Here is a 24,293-nt window from a genome sequence, read left to right as displayed (position 1 = left end):
TAGTTCCGACACAGTAGTGCTGATTTTGAATTTGTACACACAAAATGTGAGCACTTTAATGTTGCAGGCTAATATTTTTGATGTCTTAGTTCAGATGTAAACTACTTACATCAGACGTACTTAGCTTCTTCTCGAAAAATATCGCTGGGCAGTAGAGTGATTGTGCAGAGTGACTAATCACCTTTGTTTCTACAACCGAGAACATGGTTCTGCAGTCAAAATTTCAGAACTTTTAAGGAACTTCCATGCCTTCTCAATCGGTCGTGGGGAAAAACCGGCTTTTTTGGAGGTCGACATCAAAAACGTTCCCCAGATTCATTGTTCGGACGGTGTCTCACACAATATTGAACCTCACCAGAAATCAAAGATACGTAAAAACATCAGAATTTCCTCTTTTGCCTTTTTGAACGCTCTGAAGATTACGTAGGTAAACGACAGTCCTTGCCTCTATGTTCCTCTTTTCTTTTTGGTGCACCATTGGTGTCTGTGAATAAATAATTATATAGACATATTGAAATGCATAGGTCTACATGCATAACGTGTGCGTAGCGCACTGCGACTGTTCAGATCAGCCAAATCTTCAGAAATGTACATCAAGTTGAGCAAAGCACACATTGCCTCTGGATAATTCCTCGAGGTGGGTATTTGTAATGAAAATTCTATTATATGCTGTCCACTCGCACTCACAGAGTCTGAACATTGCTGGACATAAAGCACTAGCGAGATTGAAATTATTCACAAACAGAGCCTTCCAAAAGCGCATTTTTTCGTTTAGAAGGTAGTCTGGACGATGATTATATCAAAACCAGACGACAGCAAAATAAGGTGGGCGGGACACGTGATGCGTTTCACTACCGTTGGAGTTGAGCAGTGAGCGACTGGGTCCCAGGCAGTATTAAGCGACCTACAGGAAGACTGCCGACCGGATGGTCGGACTTCTTCACAAAGTCCTTAAAAGAAGAATTCGATGCTCTTCGTTTCCCACGCGAAAGGAGAACTCACTGAACTTTGGCACGCGGTCGGAACAAATTGAAGGATTACTGGCGCTCGCTCGACCAATTTGAAGAACAACGGAAGACAACGGCGATATAAGGGGTGACAACCCAGAAAACGAAAACGTGAAAAAACTTTGTGTTGTCCCGTTCTCTCTTACTACGGGGAATAGAAAAAGAAAATCACAACGATTCTGCGAATTCCGCCGTTTATTCCAGTAGTATTAGCTGGTTTGCGGATGTTAGGTGAGAACAAAGTTGCCGGCGTTCTATCACGTAAAAATAGCAGGATTGTCGAGACCGGAGTGCAGAAAGTTGCCTCGCACACTTATTTTTGGAGTACTAAGGGAAATTAAGCGTGGTTACGGCATGCCCGCGATGCCTATCTATTCGAGAAGAGACATCGTAGATTTCGTGCTACTCCGCTTCCAGTTGGAGCACGTTTGAAAACAGCACAATTATTGGAAATATGTTTCCAAACGTGAGACGAGTCTACTGCCTCGAACGAGAAAAAAATTACAGGTCTAAGAATCAAACTATGCTGTGATAAAGTGATAAAAATCTTTTACAATCTCCGTAACCTGGACTATGATTCGCGAATTCTTCACGAATGGATTCTTTTTGAGAATTGTAGACGCTTGAAGAACTCAACTCTTGATATAATAAATCTCTTGATATGTTGTCCTTGTGACAGTAGCGAGAAATCGAGGTGAGGAAGTTGAGGAAAACTAAGACCTTTCGTTTACCAGTCCGTTTAGCACCATTGACGGGTCTATTGGGTGCAGCACCCAAAATGAAATACTTCGCTACGCTTGGACATGCAGCGTATGAATGTTCCTTTGTCCCCGAACCGTCAGAAGGTCGCTTTCTTGTCTAAAATAGTTTGAATGTTGCTTCGGAAACTGCTGATTGATTATTCGAAGGATAAGTTTCCTTTTAAGTCGAAGTACCAGCAAAAGTGGTCTATCTCATTCTTTTTAAAAAGTTGGCATCTGCCTCTGGAACATAGACATCCATGGCTGCGAAGATCTTGATTCAATGGAAGTCACATCTTTATCCCCAATTTTAACCTTCATTTACGGAGAGACGAATGAGTCTTGACAGAAAACTTCTGAGTTATTCCTTCTTGATTTTTTCATTCTGGTTTATGTGACAACGCTAGGCAACGCTCTTCCTTCCCGATAAAGCCTTTCTCAAGAAGAAAGTCTCTTTTCGCTGGCTGAGATCAATTTTATCCGTTAGTTTTCAACTTCAACGTATATCATATAATATCGTAACGTGTTTCATCCTCGAAGTGTTTCGGATGTCTTTTTTTACCTTCAACTAAACGTTTTCAATTTCGCTCACTTCATTTTGACGATGAGTATTTACGCAGAGTATTCGAGATCCAGTTATGCCTTCCTTCTTAGTTTTCCTGCCTGGTGGGTTATGAGGAAGACCAGGAGTACTGACTTCACTTTGGCGTCAGTTTCCTCCTAAACATACTCAGCAAAGCAGTGCAGTGCAAAGCAGTTCGAAGTACAGTAGGGTCAAAACGACAGTGTAAAGATCCTCGCTACCGCCATCCACGTCTGCAGTTCCTTATGGTGCCAAGTCGATTCCAACCGCCATCTCTACCGCGCCGCTTAAGCCGTTTACGTAACTACACTGTGCTTCATGTCGTTTTGGCACGACCATATCATATGTTTCGGAGAGTTAGTATAAAGAGGTCAAGAAAGTTCCCTGCTTTCGAGATTGCATGATCACTGCGTAGAGGTTTGGTTTAAGTTGTAAGCTCCTGTAGTTATTTTTCCCCTTTCGACATAGTACTGGGTATTGTCGAGTGCCATGCACATAAAGTGTGCCTAGTCATAACGTTCGTTGAGGTACGTATCCATCGAACGTGTTTGTGTCGGCGTGATAGGTTACATCCTTAGCGGCGCCAGCCACTGACTAGCCCTCCGGTTTTTTTGGATTATATTAGGACTCGTTTGTGCAGTGGTAACTTACCTGAGTTAATCGGCGGCCTGGTGTTATCGCCTGAAGGTTGTCCGCATCTTCTGTGAGACTTGTCGTCCTTGTGGTGTAAACTGCCTATCGACACCGACCCACCTGACTCAGCTCTCCGGCAGTTGAGCCTAATGAGCGCAATATCTAGCTATTTTCCGCCTTACAGCTGTGCATATTATAGAGCTCGTAGGTGGGCTTTCAAGATTTTAGTTTGTAGAGTTGGTTTAGAGTGAGAGTGTAGAGTTTCTTGTTCTTTTTTTGTGAAATTGTGTATCTCAGTGACAAAACAAACGACAAAACCAACACACAGAGGTTTAGTCAAGGCTACGTAGTTCTGTTAACAGAGAGAGGGAGCCTTATATTGCAGTGTCTAGAGCAGCCTAGAGGTCAAATTTAGTTGCTGATTGTCAGTTATAAGCCTTTTGTGGTCAAAGTGATCCATACATTTTTTATACAAAACCAGTAACAGAATTTTCCAAATGAAGTGATCGTGTATTCGAGATTCTTTGGCCTTTCACTCAGCAGGAGCAGCGGAGAATTTCAAGTCTTCAGTTATGGTTGCGGATTTACTCCAGCCTTCTCGGTTTTCTAAACGTTCTGAACCATTTTGAACACTCTGATAAGAAACATGAAATATGAAACAGTGTAAAAGCTTGTTTTCTTCTCTCTGAGAACTGAAGAGTGAAAAATGACTATTCAGTCTTCAGTTCTTGGAAAAAGTGTCGCAACAGCTGAAATGGCAAATCGCAACCATTCACCACCTTCGCTCTGTTTTTCGTTTTTGAGGGGAAAGATAAATATGCAATTCAAAAGTGAAACACCTTATATGTAAGGGCTTCTTTGGAGGAATGCACAGTGAACAAAAGTTATCAAATTTATGGAATCATTAGAAATAAATAACTTTAGTAGCATGACCCAGCCAACCACACTTGGACGTTTTGTCAGTTCTCGTGTAGCTCCTGTGCGTCCTGTGCTAGGTTAAGTAGGAAATCTTGCAACAGAAACGTTAAAAACTTGTAGTTTCTAGCGGCGTCTCAGTCTATATACGGGTACAGTTCAGTTTTGCATCGTTTTGAAGTAGGAAATAGAAAAAGAAAGAAAAAGAAATATAATTTATGAAGGGGAACCATTTTAGCAGGACTCATCATCAGTCTATTGTGAATACAAGGGTTTAGTGCAAGAAAGGCAGAATAGGACGCTGCTTTACCAGCTTGGTTCCGTATGTTTTCATGAGCCCCAGTTTAGGCCACCACAATTGCTGCAAGAGCAAAAATGGAACCGTCAATTTCTATTACACCAATACATGCGCGTGCCGCCATTCCAAATCTAAATCTAAACAATCCTAATCAATCGAAATAACGAACAAATTCAGTACGACATGTACGATGAGTTAACCTGAAATGCATGGAATATCTTTGTAGGATTACAAACTGGCTCAAAGCCAGCTGAGAGAAGACGCACGTTATGTTCATTATATTGGTTTGGGTAGAAAATTTTGCACCAAAGCACTTATTGATTTATTCTTATGGTCTTCTTCTCTGTTATAGGCAAATTTTAGGTGCTCTTCCTCCAGAATTCACAAGAAAATCCAGCCTTAGAAAACTCCGAGGTTGCCATACTTGACGAAGTTTTTGCCTTGGAAGAAGTGGAGCAGAAAAATAATAACTTATCGGTGTCATTAGTCGATGAGAACGATTCCATCCCATTTTAGGAGGTACCTACATATTTAGGTTCCGTCAGACAACAAAAGAAGCTAATTCGTTAGTCCTCAAATATAAGGCCTTCTGTTAAGAAAGCTGGTGCCAACTTACATTAACTGTCCAACATAAACTTAAATATGTTCAAATAGGAACATTAGGAATGAAGAATTTTTATTTAAAGGCAGCGTACCACGAGTCTGCATTGGTGCGGATTTCAGTGGAGTATCCGTACACGGGGTCGTAGATTATGGAGACCTGGGTGGTTCCGCTTATCTCTCCCCGAATCCTGCAAGCAGTCGCCCCCTGAGTGCTGTTTTGTACGATGCCTTCTATTGCAGCGCGCCTTGCACGCGTAGCGTTCCTTACTGCCTGTCGGGGCAGTCCGAACTGATTTTCGACGGATCGCAGGGCGGAGGCGCGCAAGGGGTGGAGCGCTGCAGTAGAAATCCGCATCACCTCAGATTCGTGGTATGCTGCCTTTAAGGAGAAATATAGGTAACATCACACCTAAAAATTCGGATTCATCTTACTAACTTTTCTTCCTTCAAAGGAAGAGGCGGGCTTTTGTTCTATTCAGAAATCTAAAGGGAGGATTTGGAGAACATTTTCGATGTTAAATTATCTATTATCATCTGAACTGCTTACACGCACCCGTATATAGACCGAGACAGCTGAGACGCCGCTAGAAACTACAAGTTTTTAACGTTTCTGTTGCAAGATTTCCTACTTAACCTGGCACAGGACGCACAGGAGCTGCACGAGAACTGACAAAACGTCCAAGTGTGATTGGCTGGGTCATGCTACCAAAGTTATTTATTTCTAATGATTCCATAAATTTGATAACTTTTGTTCACTGTGCATTCCTCCAAAGAAGCCCTTACATATCAGGTGTTTCACTTTTGAATTGCATATTTACCTTTCCCCTCAAAAACGAAAAACAGAGCGAAGGTGGTGAATGGTTGCGATTTGCCATTTCAGCTGTTGCGACACTTTTTCCAAGAACTGAAGACTGAATAGTCATTTTTCACTCTTCAGTTCTTCAGTTAACAGAATGATGCCATTATGAAAAGTAAAAATTGTCTCAGTATTTTTACTGCAGGCCAAACAGCAGTTCTCGCTTTTACTGCCAGGTTCCTCAAAACGTTAACAGTTTGAAGCTTTGCAGTGGAGTGAAACTTATTGTCTTCCACAGAGCGATTATAACGCGAAATAGTTCTTTGCAAATTTCGTTGCAAGGAGTTCGGAGCAGGGCTATCAGACTGACCTCAACTTTCTTCATCAAGTGGTGTCCAGTCATGCTGATTACTGAGAAGAATCCAAAGCCAGCGAGAATGATGGCGGCTCCAACGCCAACTGAAGTGAAACTATAAGAGTCTAGCACATTTCACCGAACTCGATTGATAGAAAATAAACTTTGGTGTTCTAGTGCTCTACTCGAAGGCAGATTCCGCAATAGAGCCGAAAGATTCCAAAAACTCACTCAATATAAGAGGTGGTCGAGTGAGTAGAAATCCAATAACAGAAAGAGCTTCGAGAACGTAGATGAAGCTTGCAAGAACCTTGAAAATCTTTGATTTTTCTTCTACTTCTCCGCGGCTCTGTATACGCCTTTGGAGGTAGATTTTCTAGAACACTTAAGGGCTCGAAGAAAGGTGCCTTAGGTTATTGTAGAAATAATGTAAGCATTTTTTTCATAGCTGACGCTCATCGAGATCTACCGCAGCATGATCAAAGTAGAAAATTCTGCGTTAATTTTACCAAAAATGGTATCACAACCTCCAAAAGCGTCGATTTATGACAGCTTACATTCAAGGTTAGCCAAAAAAAAAACTCTCTGGAATGATAACGGAAAGGGTTTTGAAAATAGAACCATCCTGTCGCATAGGTGGTTGTCATGAAGAACAGCTTCAATCGAATGCGCTTGCCGAAAACGACGATGCCATCTACACCACAGTTCATTCGAGAGTTTACGGATGTATTTAGGGATTTGCATATTAGTTCATTATGTTCACATTTACATTTTCTGTTGAGCAACCAACCACAAATTTTTCGAGGACAAAAGATGCGAATCTAAAAACCAATCATCCCGCACTGTACACTTGATGGTCGCGAAGGCTATTTAGATAGACAAATTAAACGAAGTCAACTGTCTGCTCCCTCCATCCTTGGAAAATCCCGTTATGGAGCTCAGATCTGCTGCCGAGGGGCATAGATCCACCATTGCCGCCAGAAAATTTCGGCTCGTGATGCATGAACAGGTGGTGATAAGCACTGCTTCTACGAATAGGTGGGACGAATGCTGAACTAGTGCTGTGTTCTTCTGTCAGCTAAAGACTGTGTCACAGCAGCAGGGTTGCCCCTGCTCTGCCTAGCGGTTAATTTGGAATTGTTGGGTGTATCCTATGAGCAGAATTATGTTAATGTCAAAATGAGGATGTAGCGACTTACCTGTCTGTGGAAATGAGATCCCAGAAAACTGCCGAATGGCGCAAGCGTGACTCCCACAGGAATAGAAACTTGTAGATATTCTAGTGCTAGTCTTGGTACGTCACCTTCCCATATAAGACGATAATAAGCTCCAACTATTGAATTCATTCCTAAACCTCCAAAATTTTTTTCTTTTTTCATAATAACACGTCTATAAAGTGGGGCCGCACCCATAAGGACCACCGTGGTTGGAGTGGCGGTCTTTTCTGTTACTCTGAACAAGAGAGTGATTATTGAGAAAATGCAAATGTCCACACCAGATCCAGCGAACGCAGTGAAAATGCCTGAAGAAAAGGATTCGGTGCGGAGAGATGCAGTTCTTCGCTGATTTATTTTGTCTAGGCATGACTTGGATTGTGATTTGTTTCTGACTTCCTGATGATCCGAAAGTTCTCCTGTGTTCGTTTGCACCGAACGAGGTTCGTCGCTGGTGTGTCTCACGCTCATCCCCTCAAACGCACACAGCGCTTTCTCTCATAAAACTTTTTAACTATCTCCGTTAACTGTTAACTTAATGAGATCTTTTTATAGGGCTATGCATTTATGAATGAAGAATTCAATTTTTCAGACATAGAGGTTGCCCGACTTGGTAGGTTGTGGATTGATAGGTAAGAAGTAAAACAATCTGATTTGGTGAAATTCAAATCAAGTGGACGTTCAGCGAGGCGTTTTGCAAGAAGAAAGTAGCGCTTCGATTCGGAACTATGAACAACTTGCATAAATCCATAGCTTTTGGAAAACTTCGATCCATGATGCATGAATATTTTGAGGCAGATAGGGAGTACCACAATGAATAGGTGAAGCGAACACTGAACTGCAACTGTGTTCTTCTACAAGTACACTTCGTTCAAACCTCCCACAAATCCAGTGGCAGTAAGCACCACAGCTTTCCAGGGCTTGAAATCTGGGATCTTCGTGTAAGTCTTCCTCTTCTTTTGCGAATTTAGTATGAATAAAGCTACAGCGAACGATGCCCAAATAGAAACAAATAACATCTTCTTTTCGGCTGCATCAAGGAGAGGGTCAAACTGAAAAATTTGTGTTTAGAAAGAGTGCTGCACAAAACAATTGACCAACTTATAGCATAGAAGGTGAGTGTAGATGTTAACTATGGAGTTTGTATAGAATATGGCTCCGATGGTAGATACTATTGCTAACTGTTAAATGGAAGCTAAAGAATTAGTAGAGAACGAATTAACACAGCAATTTTAACTTACAAATTTGAAACCAAATACGAGACCAGGGATAGAGCCGAGTGTTCCAAACAGTACAGCCTTCTGCTCGATTTGAATCTGCATGAAAACCACAACAAATAATGCGCACGTCATTCCTGAAACTTCTTTCTTCTCGATAGTTGAGAACTGGACAACTACCACTTTACAATATTAACATCTTTACAAGTGTTGGTTGCGTGGCTCGTGTATATAAGGTTCGCGCAGTAAATAAAACTGACATCTTCTTCAGCACTTTTATCTATACGCAGAGGTTGGCCCAAACGAGCTTGCATAAGAATCTTCCAATGTGTCAACACCTAGGGACTAGCGCACGTACATATAGTCGGGTCAAAGCAAAATGAAGCCCGGTACAAATACGTAAGCGACCGCGCTCGAAGCGGTGTGGTGCAGCGCAGCGGTTAGCATCGACGAGGGACCCTTTCTAGCAGCACTCCTAGTTGCAGTTCGCTATGGTCCCACCCCGATCCCATCCTACTTTCGAGAGCAGCGGCCTACGTTACTGCACCGAGCTTCATGTCGTTCTGATCCGACCATGTCTCTTTCCACGTGCAATATGTCGCCAATTCTGCTAGATGCAACTCACAAGCATCAGAATTGTGTAAATGAGCCAGGCATGGCGTTGGGTTAGTAGTGAGCGGTGTTGACAAATGTGTAGCCTCGAACTTCCACGGGCAATCATAACACCGCGTGTCTGGTCGGGGAAATCAATGGAAGATGGAAGGAGCAGAAGATTCTTTTGATTTTGGTTCCATTTCTGACACGCGGTGTTATAATTGCCTGTGGAAGTTCTAGGCTAAACATTTGTGAACACCTACTAACCCGACGCCTTCATAAAGCGAATTTTATGTTTTTTCTTGTTCTGTGAAAATAATAGCTTCATCGCAACAATAAAAAACACTGAAAGAAAGGCCGATAAGAAGTGGTAATCGAGGAAAATGGTGAGAGACATTCTCAGTTGTACTTGTTGGTATTCATGGATTTTAGGCACCAAAACAGTGTCATCAAGAAGATTATCTGAAATTTCACTATACCAACTACCCGTGGAGTGGAGATAGTTGAGTTCTTCCCGCGCGGCTTTATTCAACCGTTGTCGGTGCTAGGTGATTTTTTCGCTCTTTAGTAAACGATTCTACACTAACTATGTAGCTTCGGAATTTTCATGACATACCAACGGATTGCATAAGAAGAGAGAAATCCCTTGCAGTTATAGGATCAATGTGTAGTCCAAGAGTCATAAAGGGGAACGCTACGGCTCCACCGCCTTCTGATGTCATTCCTAAAACCGCATGTTTGTTTAGAAATAAACGCTGAATTTTCCATACTAGGATTTAGTAGAGATTTCGACTCACCTGCTACAAGCGCACCAAGTATCATAATAACTGGCATGTGCCATCTTGTCCTATACAAACTTAGCCATTCGTATCGTATTGCTGTCAACCACCACAACGTCTGGGATATGGTATTAGAATAGTTTCTGTTTGAAATGATAACAAAAAGGAGGGGCGTGGGGATTGAGATCGTTGTCAGCTCGACAGCAGTAGCCCAAGAAGTGTTAATGCTTATTGCTAACTCGTCTTCTTGTATAACTACTGATAGCTCTTTACGAGCTCGCAAAGGACAGATATACAACAAATCCCAAGAAAATCAAATTTCTCCAAAATTATGAATATTCCGTTGGGTCGCTAAAACCGGTCCACGAAATCTTTGATTTGAGGATAATGTCCTAAGTGAAACTTTCCTCTATTTCGATCGCTCATATTTTTGTTGATTTTTTGTTGATATTTTTGTCTGGCGTTATCACTGTGATAAAGGAAAGTCGGTCTGACAAATTTGAATATATCCGGTTCTGCTATTCTGCAAAGAGCAACCAGGGCAGCTACGTTCTTTATCATAGCTGAAGACCATCCTTAAGATCGAATAACACATGCGGAAGTAGGGCTTCACTACCCTCATATCAGTTTATTCGTGGAATCAATGAAGCCCCTTTGAAGAAGCGAAAATTTTAGTGTAGTTCATCCAAGAAGTGGGTTATACTCAAATTTCCGAGATTCAAATAATTTAGTGGACAGTCAGGCTGGTAATTCCTAAAAAAACACACTTAAATTCCATCTTAGGTTGCATGGTATGCTAACTCATGTTAGATCAGACAGTGTTTTTAGAAAGGAAGATATAGGGAAGATTTTGACGCTAGTAGTTGCTCATGAAAGTATAGAAGAATCGAGGAGCATGTAGAGTAAACAACTTGTAAACAAGACCTTCATTCCCCAACTTCAGCCATCGTTCCGAAACCGTTTTCTTGTAGCCACTGCATACTTGGTCAAAACTTGTTGCTGCTATCAGCAAACGAATGACCGATCGATGTACAAAGAACTACCTGCATCACGACAATCGGAAGCAAGAAAGCAACATATTTCCTATGAATTATCAAAAATCGTTGAATAAAGTCGGCATCGGGTGGCACAGATTGTGCTGCTGATTCTTCTAATTGTTGGCCTAAAAATAGTATTACTGAGATTTCCCGTAGACTTAACTATCGAGGGCAGTAAAGGGAAGATGATTCTGGCTATCCTGAAAAATTTCCAGTTTTTCTTGTAAAAGTTCCGATAATTTACAAGCGCCTGCTAGTGTTTCGTTCAAGCCAAACCACGCCGTTCCCATCCCAGCTCTGTGTTTTGTTCCCCAATTAAAGTGGCATATAGTGCCTCTGTTTGCGCAGGATTCAAAATTTATTTCATTTATTTTCCATATATGTAATTCATAACCTTGTTTGTGGTAGAAATAGAGTATAAATTTATGACCACAGACTAGCCTTTTTGCGGAGGAGTAAGGACAAGTGTTTCGAGAGAATCACCATTCTAGAAGAATAACACCACCTTCACCTATATCTTCGTCTACTAACAATGGAAATACATACGGGTCAAACATACGACATGAAACTCGGTGCAGCTGCGCAAGAGGCACCGCTCCGGAGCGCTTACGGAACCGTACTGCCCTTTATGTCGTTTTGACCTGACTATGTTCCCCATTGATTGAGTCAGAATGAAAAATTGCTGATTCAGAAATTGCTCCAAATTTGCTAGTCACCGCACATTCCATGCAAATTTTGAAGAAAATTGTTCTTTGGATCTTGGGTTCTCACGTCTAGTAAATGTAGCTTGGGCCGTTGTTTACAAATGTCATGATAAACAACGAGACGCATTCTCAAACCCAAAAATTAGACGGAACAACAGATTTGTACGAGAAATAAAGTAGAAACGCGTAAGACTGATCATTGAAACATTTGTGTGATAAAACACAAAATAAATTCTCTATAGGTGGTCTAGTGACGAGATTTAGTTTAGCAGCTTTTAATTGCTCATTCAGTGGTTATTGCATAAATTGATCCGCCTGGGTGCCCTTGGTTCATCTGATTTCTGGATTTTTGAATGATTTTTCTTTCTGTTACTGGCACAGTTTTGCACAAAACCTCTCTACATTCACATGTCTCTGCCCCTAGGAAAAGCTGAAGGTCATTAATAGAACAGCATAAGAAACAGTTTTTGCTGATATTTACCGCCGTTGAAAATACTATTTTGATGTCCCGATTCTAACGGCGAACCGCCCCCACTGGGAAATCACTTTGAAGACACCATTTTGTTTCAACTTCGCTACAAAATGATGATATTTTGTTATTTGAAATCAACAAAGACATAGATAGCAGAAAAATTAAAAACTGAATTAGTGTTGTCGTATGCAAACGCACCTTCGAGGAAATACTTCCGAAAAAAAGATTTCTTCTCTCCAGATGCTGCTGAATTGACATTTAGGAGATTATGGAATAATATTGTGTATATCTCTATGTATAGATTACATATGGAAGCCAAAACTCGCACCGTGTTGATGGTCCTCTGTCATCGCCACCATTGCAGTCCTGGTAACAGATCGCAAATTTTAAAAATGTTGTGATATTAATTTCTTTCTTCAGAAGCATAGTGTTACTAAGAAATTAATCGGAAGAAGTTTTTGAAAATTGAGGATTCATAAGAGCATGGGCTCTATTGCTATAGTCTTTCGCGATTTTTTACCGAAGCGGAGCATCAGGTGTGTTAAATAGTACACGTTCTTTTTACTGAAGATAAGCAGGTAGGTTTAAAAAGGAAACACTGATAAATTTTCAGGGAAATACTCAGTATCTTTTTGTTTGGGCAGGTCTGAACGGTAATTAAATCAAAGGTGAATTTAGTGCAGATTCGATCTATCGGAAGTGGAACATTCGGCGCTGATTCTGAGCGGCTGCAAACACTGCACAGCGGGAAGTTCTTATTCTCTTCAAATACGAACTTATGAAAAAAAAAACTACTTCCTACAACAACATTTTCTCATGACAAGCGCTGAAGGAAACGCGAGATTGCAGGAGAAAATTTTTTTGAATGCATTGCTTGGTGTAAAGAGGAACTTCGAACTTAAAACGAACAATACAATAAAACAGGAAGCCGAAAGCAAAAATAATGAATTTCTGGGAGGTGTTAAAGGTATGTTATGGGAGGTACGCAGCACTGGTGTAAAACCAAATTGGTGATAATCCACAGAAGATCAGCTTTTCTTGCTGACTGAAAAAGAAAACAAAATACAAAAAGTGGTTACTGGGGATAAATCTGTAAACTGCCAAAAATGTATGAGAGCGAGAACATGACAGATCATCCAGAACAAGAGAATGTGGTGTGGAACGAAAAGTGTGCGATGTCTAGAACCGGATGGGCAACTTGGACGGGTGGGAGACAATTTCTTAGCCAGAACGAAAGTTTTCTTGTGGAGATGTGAACAATTCAAACTTGAAGGTCTTCGAGGATTTTTTCCCAGAGATTTTCCCAGAAGGAAAGACTCTTAAACGAATGGTCTCACAAGTGCGTGTGTGTGGAAACAAAATGAGAATGGAGATGTAGACTTTCCAGTTTATTATGCGTTGATCTCTTTTGCGCAAGATCGAGCGGCTATTTATGGTGTCCTCGATAACGAAGCATAGAAATCCAAATGGATCCCCACTCTATCCGGGCTGCTTGTAATTTAGCTCTTGCCTTTCAAGTAGAGAAGAGAACGGAACTGTGCTTCTTTCCGTTAACAACATTAGTCTTGAGTACGAGTAGAGGATCTCCCAGCCCACTTAACATTGTTCTATCGCGGCTAACGTTTCCAAGCTGTTGCCTTCTTTATAGGCTGGAAATCGAAGGAACTACGGATCTAACCCGCTTTCTTAAAAGTTGTCCTCCGAAGAAAATTGTACAACACACTGGTAATTTTTACCAAGAAAGTACTTTGCCAGTTTGGTGAAACTTTCGAAGCAAAAAATTTCAGCGAAATGTTGAGCGCCCACAGATGTAAGATCGAATCAAAGAAAGCTTTGTCGGGAAGACCTGAGTGAAAACATTTCCCCACAAATGCAGTCGCTCGTATTCACTCGCACCGAAAGTCGTCAGAATGCGGCTTACTGTACTCCATGTGTACCAGTAAATTTGAATTTTTGAAGTGGAAACGGAGAATTTACGACAGTTTGTCAAGAAGGACTTGACAGTTTGCTGTAGTTTCATCGCAAAAAGACTTTACCGCCCACATTTCTGCATTTCTCTGACTCCCGAATCCCTTTCCTTGAAGCCAATTTTGTTGTCATTTTGCTATCGGAAACGCCGTACTGTCTCTAAAACTTTACTCTCGGAAAGCACCTGAAGTATTTAATCACTGCCAATAATGTATTTAAGAGCGTGTCAAAAGGAATCGTTCGAGAAAATATTTTTTTTCAAAATGAAAATAACTGGTACCCCGTAAGAAACGAATACAACAAACGTAGCCCAAGTGTCTTCAATTCCAATACCAGCAGTGCAGGGAAAAAATCTTTGCATACCCTCTTTGTATAAAATCAATCTTTGCCTGGAGACTAAGTTTCATTTATTCCCGACGTTTTTCTTCCGGAGTTCAGCACGTTACTTGAAAATAGAAACTTCTCAGCTGCATAACGTTACGATACCTTGAGCAGGTGAAATGCTACGATGCGATACGAGTGCACTTTACAGATCATCGGGAGGATTGCGCTGCAAATTAACACGAACTAGACATGACGGTCATGCACAGAAATGGAAGCGTGAGACATTGAGCCTTCAAGAAGAAGTTTCATTAGTGCTATAATTGGTACCAAACTTGTCTGCGAGGATAAATCACTAATTTGATACATTGCTTAGCCACCTCAAGTCACTGTATAGACTAGATACGCGTTCGTAAACCTCAATTCTGAACTGAAGTGCAATCGGTTGTGGATTGATCCAAAGCGGATTGATTATCTATTTACAGCGGTTCTGAGCAAATTATCTGTCTTTAAAGGCAGTTTGTCGCCCCACGATGTTGGTGTCCCCGATAGAGTAGAGGGAGACATTATAGAGTTCGAAGTCTGAGCATGGTCACGCCCAGTTCTTTTTGTCGCTCTGAAAAGCGGCATTGACCCCTACGAAATACGTTAGAACGCACCACCCTTGCGCACGGTCCGGTGCCCTCCTCAAGAGTCTCTTCATTGATGATTAGAGAGAACTGAGCATGAACGCGCTCGTATTCGTAATCTACAACCCGAACTCTACATTGTTCCAGAGAGACCCCAATATCGTCAGTGTCGTGATATGCCGCCTTTGAGGGCATCACCCCAGGAATCTGCGGTGGTAAGGGTTTCAGGCGGACGCTGGCCATTATGAAGTACTAACTACGAAGTAGAGTACTTAGTTCACGGATACTTCTATGTAGATCATTTTGGCCTTAGCTTATCTATACGTATAAAAAGATTTTATCCAATATTTACTGAAAAAGTTCGTTTAATCTGCATTAATCGAATATAGCGTCATCAAATTAGACAAAACAGCAAAGTTCGTCAGAAATCTCCCGCGCATAGAAAATTTTCTACTGCGTGTTTGAAAAGAAAGAAGAGAAGATTAAAAACAAATAACTTTATTTTCAATAAATGTCTGATACCTCTTTTTTTCTACATCGGTACTAGCTCGAGTTTCGAGCGAAACTATGCTGAACTTTTCATCGCCTGAACTCGATTTTCTGGCACGACGTCGAACCGCCGTTTGTACAAACTTATGTTTTCTAAGCATGTTACGAAAATGTCCCTGAGGTAAGGGCAGAAGCATTTTCAGCACTTAGTGGAGGTCAAGTCGACTTGTTCAAACCTTACGAAAAAGTTGCGTTCGCTTGTTCACTTCTGTTTTTAATGATGAGACCTACAGCGATTCTCTCCTTACATTTCCTTCCATGCTGTAGGAGTTGGGGTGTTGTCAACGAGTATAGGAGGGATCACGCTGGGCTGACCTTGTCCCTTAAATCCATAGGGAGGCATGTTAAGTAGCTCTCAGTGTTTTCGCCTCTGCAACTACAACTAAATAAGGATGACGGATCCCTGACAGTTATGCAGTATTTTAAATCAGCTGGAATCGTTGACGTACGACGACGGCGGAGTCACCCCAGTTTTATCGCATAACACGTTGCATCCTTGCGGGTTGGCTGAAACTGTTACAGTAGCCAACAGTAGCCAGGAGTGCTATGACATTAATTTTCTTCACAATCCTGAACTATACCCCTATCCTTATCTATTCTACTTCTGCGGAGATCCCGACATCGAAATTGTGGTGATACTCTGTCTTTCAAGACGCTCTTTGAAACGTTCCGTCAGTACCACATTCAACATTCTCAAGTGAATAAATAAACGAAAGCTAAATAATTAGTAATAATTAAAATTAAATTGAATTTCCTTATATTCTCTTTTTCAATCGCACTTTGTAACGCCCAGTCTACAGGAATGATGTCTCCAGTCTACGCGTAAATGAGATGCATTTTAGCCGGAAAGCCGCAGAATCAGAAATAAAAGAAATAAGTCATGTTTCAGACAATCACGTAATTTTCCGTGGTTCTGAAAAGTAGTTTTCCATAAACGGACATGTGTCAGGTTAAAATAAAACCTGTATTATTGTTAGAATTTATGAACACCAAGTTTTCGCTTCAAAGTGGGTATTAAATTAAATTTTGGGGGATGGATGAAGCAGTGATGAATTGGTCAGCTCAGCACATCAAAACGAAGGTAGGTTTGGCAGTGCGGTTATGTAGCACGAATTTCCGAAAGGTTTTCGCTTCTGGACCATTACATCAAACCACTGATATGTGATGGTTAATTTCATATTAAAACCTCCTTTTCGCTGTTAAACCAGACCTTCACGAAACAAATTAAATGTTTCAATATTTCAATGTTGAAAACGTCTAACACCAGAAATCTGTGAAAAAATACATAAATGGGATCGGGAGGAGCTTTTCGAGAGTTGACAGTCACACTGGAACAGGCATTACGCAATTAAAAAAGGCGACCTTTTGTAACAGTTCATGTACGTCACTTAGTCTCTTTAGAACCATCTTTATTTAGATTACATTTCTTTTTGGTTGGATAGATATTCGAAAACCCCTTTTCTCTTACGGGGTCCTGTAAAAGTTTAACAGAAATTTCTCTTTTATCTACAAACCAGTCTTGTTTGTTCTAAATTTTACATCACTAATACAGTAAATAGCTCGAATCAATGTTTCTTCCAAAAAGCGTACGCAAAAATGTTTGAAATTGAGATCACTCTACCAGTACCGTGCCTATGTAGTGTAGACCGAACGTGAAAGGTTCATCGCAAATGTTATTACAAATCGTGGAGAATAAATGATAGGACGTCTTCAAAGCGAAAATTGCGCCGGAAACTATGCGATTCTATGGAGACACGTCCGACAAAATGATTCTTGCGCTTCCAACGTCCCTCAAAATAACTGTGTGTTCGTGGACCTGTTGGGTCGTCTTGCGAACTGATCAGTCTGAGTGCTAGCGACCGCACTTTTTCTGTGTTGAGGTAGGAGATGGGCGTTTACACACCTATCACAGCGTTGATCAATATCTAGTAAGGTGGGAAGATCAAAGCTTCGAAAATTCCATTACGCTGTGGAGAAGTGTGCGCTATTTTTCCAGTAACCAAGTTGCTTCAGAAGCAGTTATCATTTCTTAGATTATTTAATTTCGCTTCATCATTTCACCACATTAAAAAGCGCTGTAAAGAAAAGTGGCTCGTCTTGTGAGCTGATGCCTCTGGGTTCTGCTTGTTCGTTGATTCCTAGACTTGTGCGGATTTTTCCCGTTTTCATAATGTTCTTCTGTTTGAAACTAGGCCCCCAAATGTATCTGTTAGAGTAATGAGCTCAACATTCAAGTTTACTTCGTACCCTTCCCCAATGATTGCTGTAATTGTCCTCTTAAAGGCATCAACCCACGAATCTGAGGTGGTACGGATTTCAGGTGGAGTATTCGTATACGGGATAGTAGATTGTGGAGAGAAGGGTGATTCCGTCCATTCCTTGATTGCCGTAAAAACGGACCGGAAGATACGGCTTCGGGCGTTTCTGCGCACTATTTTCTAGGAGTTCGATTGGAGCGCACCAGCGTTGTGCATGCGCTGCATCTTCCTGGCTGTTTTTTATCGCAATTAGGAAGAAATGGACGGTCACCCAACCCCCCCCCCCCCCTCTTCATAATCTACTATGCCGTATACGAATAAAAAGATAAAAGTCACTGGCGTATCAATCCACTTGGGATGCGCCAACGCGTTTTTACTGTAATTCGTAATCGCTGAGGTTTTTTGGAACGCGTGTTGGCCTATACAATGACTACACAAGGGCGGGTGTGGTGTAGCGGTTAGAGGTTCCGCTTCCTGTACTGTCGATCGGAGGTTCGAATCCGCCCTAGTGCTCACCAAGTCTTTCATCCCTCTGGGGTCGATAAGTTGGTACCAGTATACGAATACTCCACCTGAAATCCGCACCACCTCAGATCCGTGAGGTGATGCCTTTAAACTATAAATAAGAGTGATTGCTGCATGCACACATATACCTCCACACACTCACTCGTGTTCGTATGTTCCCGTGCATCCCATATCACTTTGCATATTTATTGGAGAAGAAGATTCCAGTGTAAATCCATTTTTCCACAGTAACATGCAGTGTTTTGAAAATTGGAGTTTACCGTCTCCAACATGGTTTTTTATCCACAAATACCAAACGGGTACTGTACAAAAAGCAAGTATCACATGTCCTTTCTCATGTACGAAGAGCAATCCCCTACTTTCAGTCTTTCGACATATCGTTGGCAGAAATTTAATCGGCCCTTGAGTTGAGCTGCTCTCAGATCGAGAGGTCACCCATCACAGGTTTTTTTGGAAGTCATATTTCCAAAATGTCAATGCTTCAGTTCATTTCCAAGCGTAGGGTCACTGGGAAAACTGAAAAGAACAGGAAGGAGAAGAAGAAATATGAGCGTGAACTAAGCATAGTTTTACAGAGTTGCTCCAGTACAGGTGTTCATGTTCGAACCGAGGGCATCGATGGTAAACGAAGAGCACTTCATGAGAATCAACAAAGAAAAGAGTAGAAGTCTCTAATAGTCCACTCGACTACAGATCTCACGAGCGAATGTCCCGATGCGAGTACAGCATGCTAACTGATTCTATTTTGGGCTAACCGTCACAGATCCGCCTTTCCTTCGTAGAACCGAATCTCGATCACACAAACTCTCTCCAGACTCTCTTATACAGTTGTCACTTTAAAAGTCGATTTCTCCGAGAAGCATCAAGTAGAACAGAGGAATGTTGCAATCGGAACGAGACAAAGAGCTGGAAATGAGTCACCTTTTAATAGAAATATGAGCGGAAGGCAATGATTGCACGCTTTTGGGAAAATTCTGAACATTTATCACAACGTCGAATCAGTGGAAGAGGAATCAGGGGACCGAGTATTTAATCGCTAATTGAGAATACCAGTTGGATAGTTAGAGATTTCCATCTCATTTTTGCACCAGAAGTAAAGTAAATGTACCAGTTTGTTTGGATTCGGAGTTAGCATGCATGTGAAAGCAAAGAAGGTTGTAGTTCTGGTTTTAACTAATGACTTGGGCAATTGATTGTTCAACTATCACCTTTGATACATGAATAATTAACACTAATCTATTAATTAATGGTTAAATAGTGAACAATTGGTAATTGATAGAGTCTTTCATCGAGGAGGTTTGTTTATAAAAACTTTGTCCCCAAATATTTATTGAAAAGGACAAAATTTGTCACAAAAGAAAGGGGACAGTGCATTGGAGGAAATGTTCAATGTATAATGCAGGCCAATTCAGGATGAGATGAGCAAAGAGCGCAAGAAGTTATTTTGACAAGTATTGGGTGATTAGCATGGCCACAAATAGCCTAGGGAAAATTCGCCTCGCACTCTGCCTCAATTTCAGTGAACAGAGATATGTTGGCAGAATGGAGGAATGCAGATGAGCAGAAAAAGTGCGACTACTGGTTATATTTCCCAAATATTGTGGGACAGATCTGGGTTTCTATGGTTCGTTTCGTTCCGCTCCGAGTTCAAGCGAGCAGCGATCACCTCCACCATCTACGGTTCACTTTACAAATGACAGGATTAAATAATTGAGAATCGTCATCGATTGTGGTGTACCGTTGTGAGAAGAATTTCGCCGTTCTTTTTCTTTCTTTTTAAATTCTATCTTATACTGAAAACTTGGATGTTTATTTCTTTTTACTACCATCATGCACCACATGGAAACATGAGCGTTTTCACATCGATATAGGTCGAATTTAGGAGAAGTAATTTTTTACTTCAACGCCACGAGATTAAAGATTAGAGGAGTTGGTTCACTGGATCAGTGATCTGATTAAAGTGTTGCCGTTTCTACTTCCCGGATCTCTTCAAATTCTTCGTCATAAAATCCACATAAACTTCTCTCTAATACTACGTACGTAGATTATGTTGCATATACACATTTCTAAAGAGAGGGAAATCCTCCCTTAAATCTTTAGGGTCATCTAATTATACCTACCAAAACTGATTTACACTGATTTCAAGTGGGTCACGGGCAGTTACGCATCGCATAGTTAGTGTTTTGAAGGAAGAAGTTAGCTACGTAGTGCTCTACTGCTTTTTTGCAACATCTCATTTTTTTAAACTGCTGTTTTCTTGAAGAGTTGGCGATGTGAATCTGCTTTTGGGGCATTGGTATTTCTAAGAGGGTATGAATGACCCGCAAAGGCATACGGGTTTCCGGATGCAGCACTTTTAAAACCGAAGGGGATTGGTCGTGCTTAGAAGGCAAAATTTTAATATTCTGCATGTGTTGGCGTCTTCCCTGCCAATAACACTCTTTACTGTGGGTGTAAGACGTGTGGTAAGGTGATTTCACTCATTCCTACGCCATACCTCCCACATAGTTCTTGTGTGCGAAGAGTGCGGCTGCACTTTCGTCTTCCGCGTTTCGAGATCATTGCAAAGATCGCTTGCGAACCCCAAACAACACTTCGTTCCCATGCGCTCGTCAAATCCATCTTCCATAATGCATTTTGACGTCGTGTTCTTTCTGCGATGACGTCATCGCAACATGGTCTCTCGGCCGGCGAGTAGACGGCGATGAGAGCAGTGATGAATGATGATCGGAGCGCACCGTGTCTCTTCCATGACCAAAGAACAGTATATTTTCTGGCAACACTATAAGATTTGAAATGGAATTCCTGGTGGAAGTCTGGAGAAGCAATCGAGGTCAGCAACTCTATGTGAGATATAACCTCCAGTTACCACCTATCTATGCTCCTACAGAAGATCGATAGTTGGTTTTTTTCTAGAAAAACTGTTTTTTTTTTGTGAAAAAGCACTTCTGTTCACACTATGTATTGCGTACAGCTACTATTTTGGATACTTACCATCTAACGCTTGATACTATGCACAGTTCTGACCATATCTGAACAACACCACCGATACTAAATTTGTGAGAACGGGAATGATTCTTCCGCCGGCCAGAAACCATGGAGTCTTCGCTCAGAACCTGCGGCACGAACCGCTTTCGCGACGAAAGATCGTGCTGTGCGCGAGAGCTCGTGAGCCCTCATCCACAGGTTTCGCGACGAAGTTCAAGTATCTCTGGAAGCCTCTCCGCTGCTGGTTTGCCCACATAGAATCCTATAATTCCGAAGTTAAGATAGCCGAATTGCTGTTAAACATAAAATCAATAAAGAACACTTCGAAACACCAGCTAACAAATTCCTTGGTCTGTTATGTGCTACCTATGTACTGTGAAGAGGCACAAGCCGGTAATTTTTGCCCTGACGTTCCGGTTCTTCCGAAAAATTCTTATTTGTTTCCTAACAACTTCGAAAATCCTGCGAACCATTCAATTGATGGCTATGCACATCTTTCTGGCTTATCTGTGTATCGAAGCAAAAATACACTAGTTTCATCATTAACCCTGAGTGCAATAGGCCCATAGCAAGTGAAGTAGACAATGGCGCTCATCCGAAGAAATTAAGACTTGTAACATCGTATACTTAATATACATGGGTTAGAACAAAAAAAGTGAAACGTGAAACATATCGAAGAGAAAAATGTCAGCAAACTGTTCGGAATTCTGCATTGGGTCATTCAGAAACTTTGGGGATATTCAAACACTCTTCGTTCAAGCAGTATAAAGTTGCTAAATTCGCATATTCGTCCGATCATACACATATCTTCAGAGGTAAATCTGTAGAAAAATTGTGCAGAATTTGTTAATCTGAGATTTGAAGGAGCAAAATATATCGAATCGTTGCCATTTTCGTTGGAGAAGAAAACTCTGCAGAGGTCACCTTTGACTTGCACTATTTATTTTGAATGAAGTATTCTTCGGAGAAAAGTTGCGAAATTCAAGTTCAGAGGATTTGATCATAGGGGTTAGGAAGGTCCCGAAGGAAAAATGAAAATCCTCCGCAGGAAAAAGCTGCTAGCTTAAGGAATCGAAATGAGTAAGGTCCACGTCACTATGAATAAATGCGCAGATTGTTTTGAATAATGAAATTTCACTGCCTTTGTGGTGATTTTAGAACGACTTTCTGACCTTTCTTTCCGTTTGACTCACCCAGAACCTCCTCTCACATTTCATCTAGCAAAGCCCATCACGAGTTTAATCTATTTAATGGATAGCTTTCTTGTATGCAAGTTACCTGGAGAACTCAGCAAAGGCGATCGTAACACGATCTTTTTTTCAGTGAAAACCAAATATTATGCAAAAGTGAATGTTCTGCGAAAGAGGCGTTGGAGTAAGCACAACTATTTGTCGTATTTGCGAGCTCTGTAGGGTAGTGAGAAGTCGGTAGGAGGGTTGGCTACGACTGCACGGTCGATGGTCCGAAACCACCTACTGCAGATAAACCTTTCGTATCTCTGAGGGTGATAAACTCATGACAGACTAGACTGGGAAGGCAGAAACCCTGACCTGATACATCCGTTCTCCCACTTCGCAAGTCACTGTAAAGCTTCAAACACGTTCACAAACCTCAAACGATTCTGAGCCGAAGTGAAACACGCAGATCCATCCTTAAAGGGTGTGAACCTTTGTGTGGAAACTTTCATGTTCTGTTTATGATGATATTCTTATATTTGAGACTTTCCTAATGCCAAATATCAATTAATCCATGCATGATTTATTCACAGCACTAGAAGCTCAAAGGCCCTGTATGAGTGGAATGTCCCCGAACCAGCTGGTGACTCGTTTATCTTCCAGTTGTAAAAGAAGAGTCCTCAAACACATTGCATTTCCATTCCAACAAAGAAAACTCACAAAATCACATGTGATTCTAATGATTCGTTTACTCATTCACACGCAGAAGTTAAATTATAAAATTTTCTACATTGAGTTTCAAAAGAAGAACTGTAAAACTACTGCCCACAAACGGACATAGTAAGACCGTACAGTACGCGCATCTGGCGCAACACTGCTATTATTCATAATACTTAATGATACTTTTATTTGTGCTATATATTTATTTGTATTATGTTGTATTTTACTAATATTACTTGGTATTGACCGCCTACCAAAAAGAAAATGAGTTATTTTGACAAAGAGAAGGGCGCGAAATCTTACAGAACATAAAAATAAGGAATCTGGATGTAAACAAGAGTCTTGGCAACCCTGAAAATGCTGCCTTTCACTTCTCTAAGTACGGATTTGATTCCGAAGATTTGCTACAAAGTTGCGCCTGCGCTGACTGACAACAAAGGTATTATTTTGCACAACTGTGCGTGCGATAATCGGACTGAACTAGAACTTCCTTCGGTCATGAAACCTGCTGAGAACGATTGATCCAAATCTCGGGGTTGTCCTGCTCACCCAGAGAAGCACCAACGGACATCGGCGGCTAAACCCCGCTCACGACTGCTTAGTTCCAAAGAGACTCGGACCAGTGGGCGTTAATTTAATTCAAGGACCAGTCGTCACCAGTAATTTTAGCAAATGATTTTCTTCTTTTGCTATCGAAATGAGATCCGCAGGATATCCGATACCAATGAAATCTACCAGTTTTAGATGTGGTGGTTGAAGACACAAGAGACATAGGACTCATATAGTAGTCTGCACAAATTGAACAAGCACACGTGCAAGAGCCACAAACCTGCCTCCATGCTCTCTTTTTGAAGTCTCCAGAGCTGATTCTTCTCATTGCATCTACTCCCTAAACCAGAGTTTCTGCGTAGCCGTGCTAAGCTTACATCAAATGTATAAGGTTTATCGCAATTGGTACACAAATACAGGATTATACAACAAAACATCAATACATGATACATGCAACATGAACATTTGTGGTAAAGTGGCGAACAGAAACCGCTATAGTTGGTAAGCCGACACAGTTTCTTGTGGTACCGACTTGTATAGTTGAGAGTGTGATCTGGATACCTTACACATCCCCAGTCTTTCAGATCCGCCAAGTGGAGCTTCACGATTCTTTTCCTGGAGTCGCAATTGAGATCACTTGCTCTTTGGAAGCTCTTGGACTGAC

General features: G+C 41.2%; 1 protein-coding gene across 2 annotated transcripts; it reads right to left on the bottom strand.

Annotated features, from left to right (window-relative positions):
• Nucleotides 1-731: 731 nt before the first annotated feature.
• On the bottom strand, nucleotides 732-15,108 carry RB195_010612 (uncharacterized protein; the record flags this gene model as incomplete). Of its 2 annotated transcripts, XM_064191703.1 has the most annotated exons (14): nucleotides 732-783; nucleotides 856-950; nucleotides 1,728-1,865; nucleotides 5,946-6,034; nucleotides 6,162-6,240; nucleotides 7,130-7,278; nucleotides 7,339-7,452; nucleotides 8,022-8,196; nucleotides 8,386-8,498; nucleotides 9,572-9,679; nucleotides 9,753-9,852; nucleotides 10,778-10,896; nucleotides 12,146-12,193; nucleotides 12,276-12,306. In XM_064191703.1, 14 exons carry the CDS (start codon nucleotides 12,304-12,306, stop codon nucleotides 732-734), a joined length of 1,410 nt encoding a protein of 469 aa, XP_064049286.1. The 2 variants fall into 2 exon arrangements, with proteins under 2 accessions (XP_064049286.1, XP_064049285.1); XM_064191702.1 differs by lacking the exons at nucleotides 732-783; nucleotides 856-950; nucleotides 1,728-1,865; ... (1 more) ...; nucleotides 12,146-12,193; nucleotides 12,276-12,306 and adding exons at nucleotides 3,496-3,597; nucleotides 14,896-15,108.
• Between the last annotated feature and the right edge of the window lie 9,185 nt (nucleotides 15,109-24,293).

Source organism: Necator americanus, chromosome III (genome assembly GCF_031761385.1).
Source record: "Necator americanus strain Aroian chromosome III, whole genome shotgun sequence".
NCBI classification, from domain to species: Eukaryota; Metazoa; Nematoda; class Chromadorea; order Rhabditida; family Ancylostomatidae; genus Necator; species Necator americanus.
This window is presented reverse-complemented; position numbering and strand designations above follow the sequence as displayed.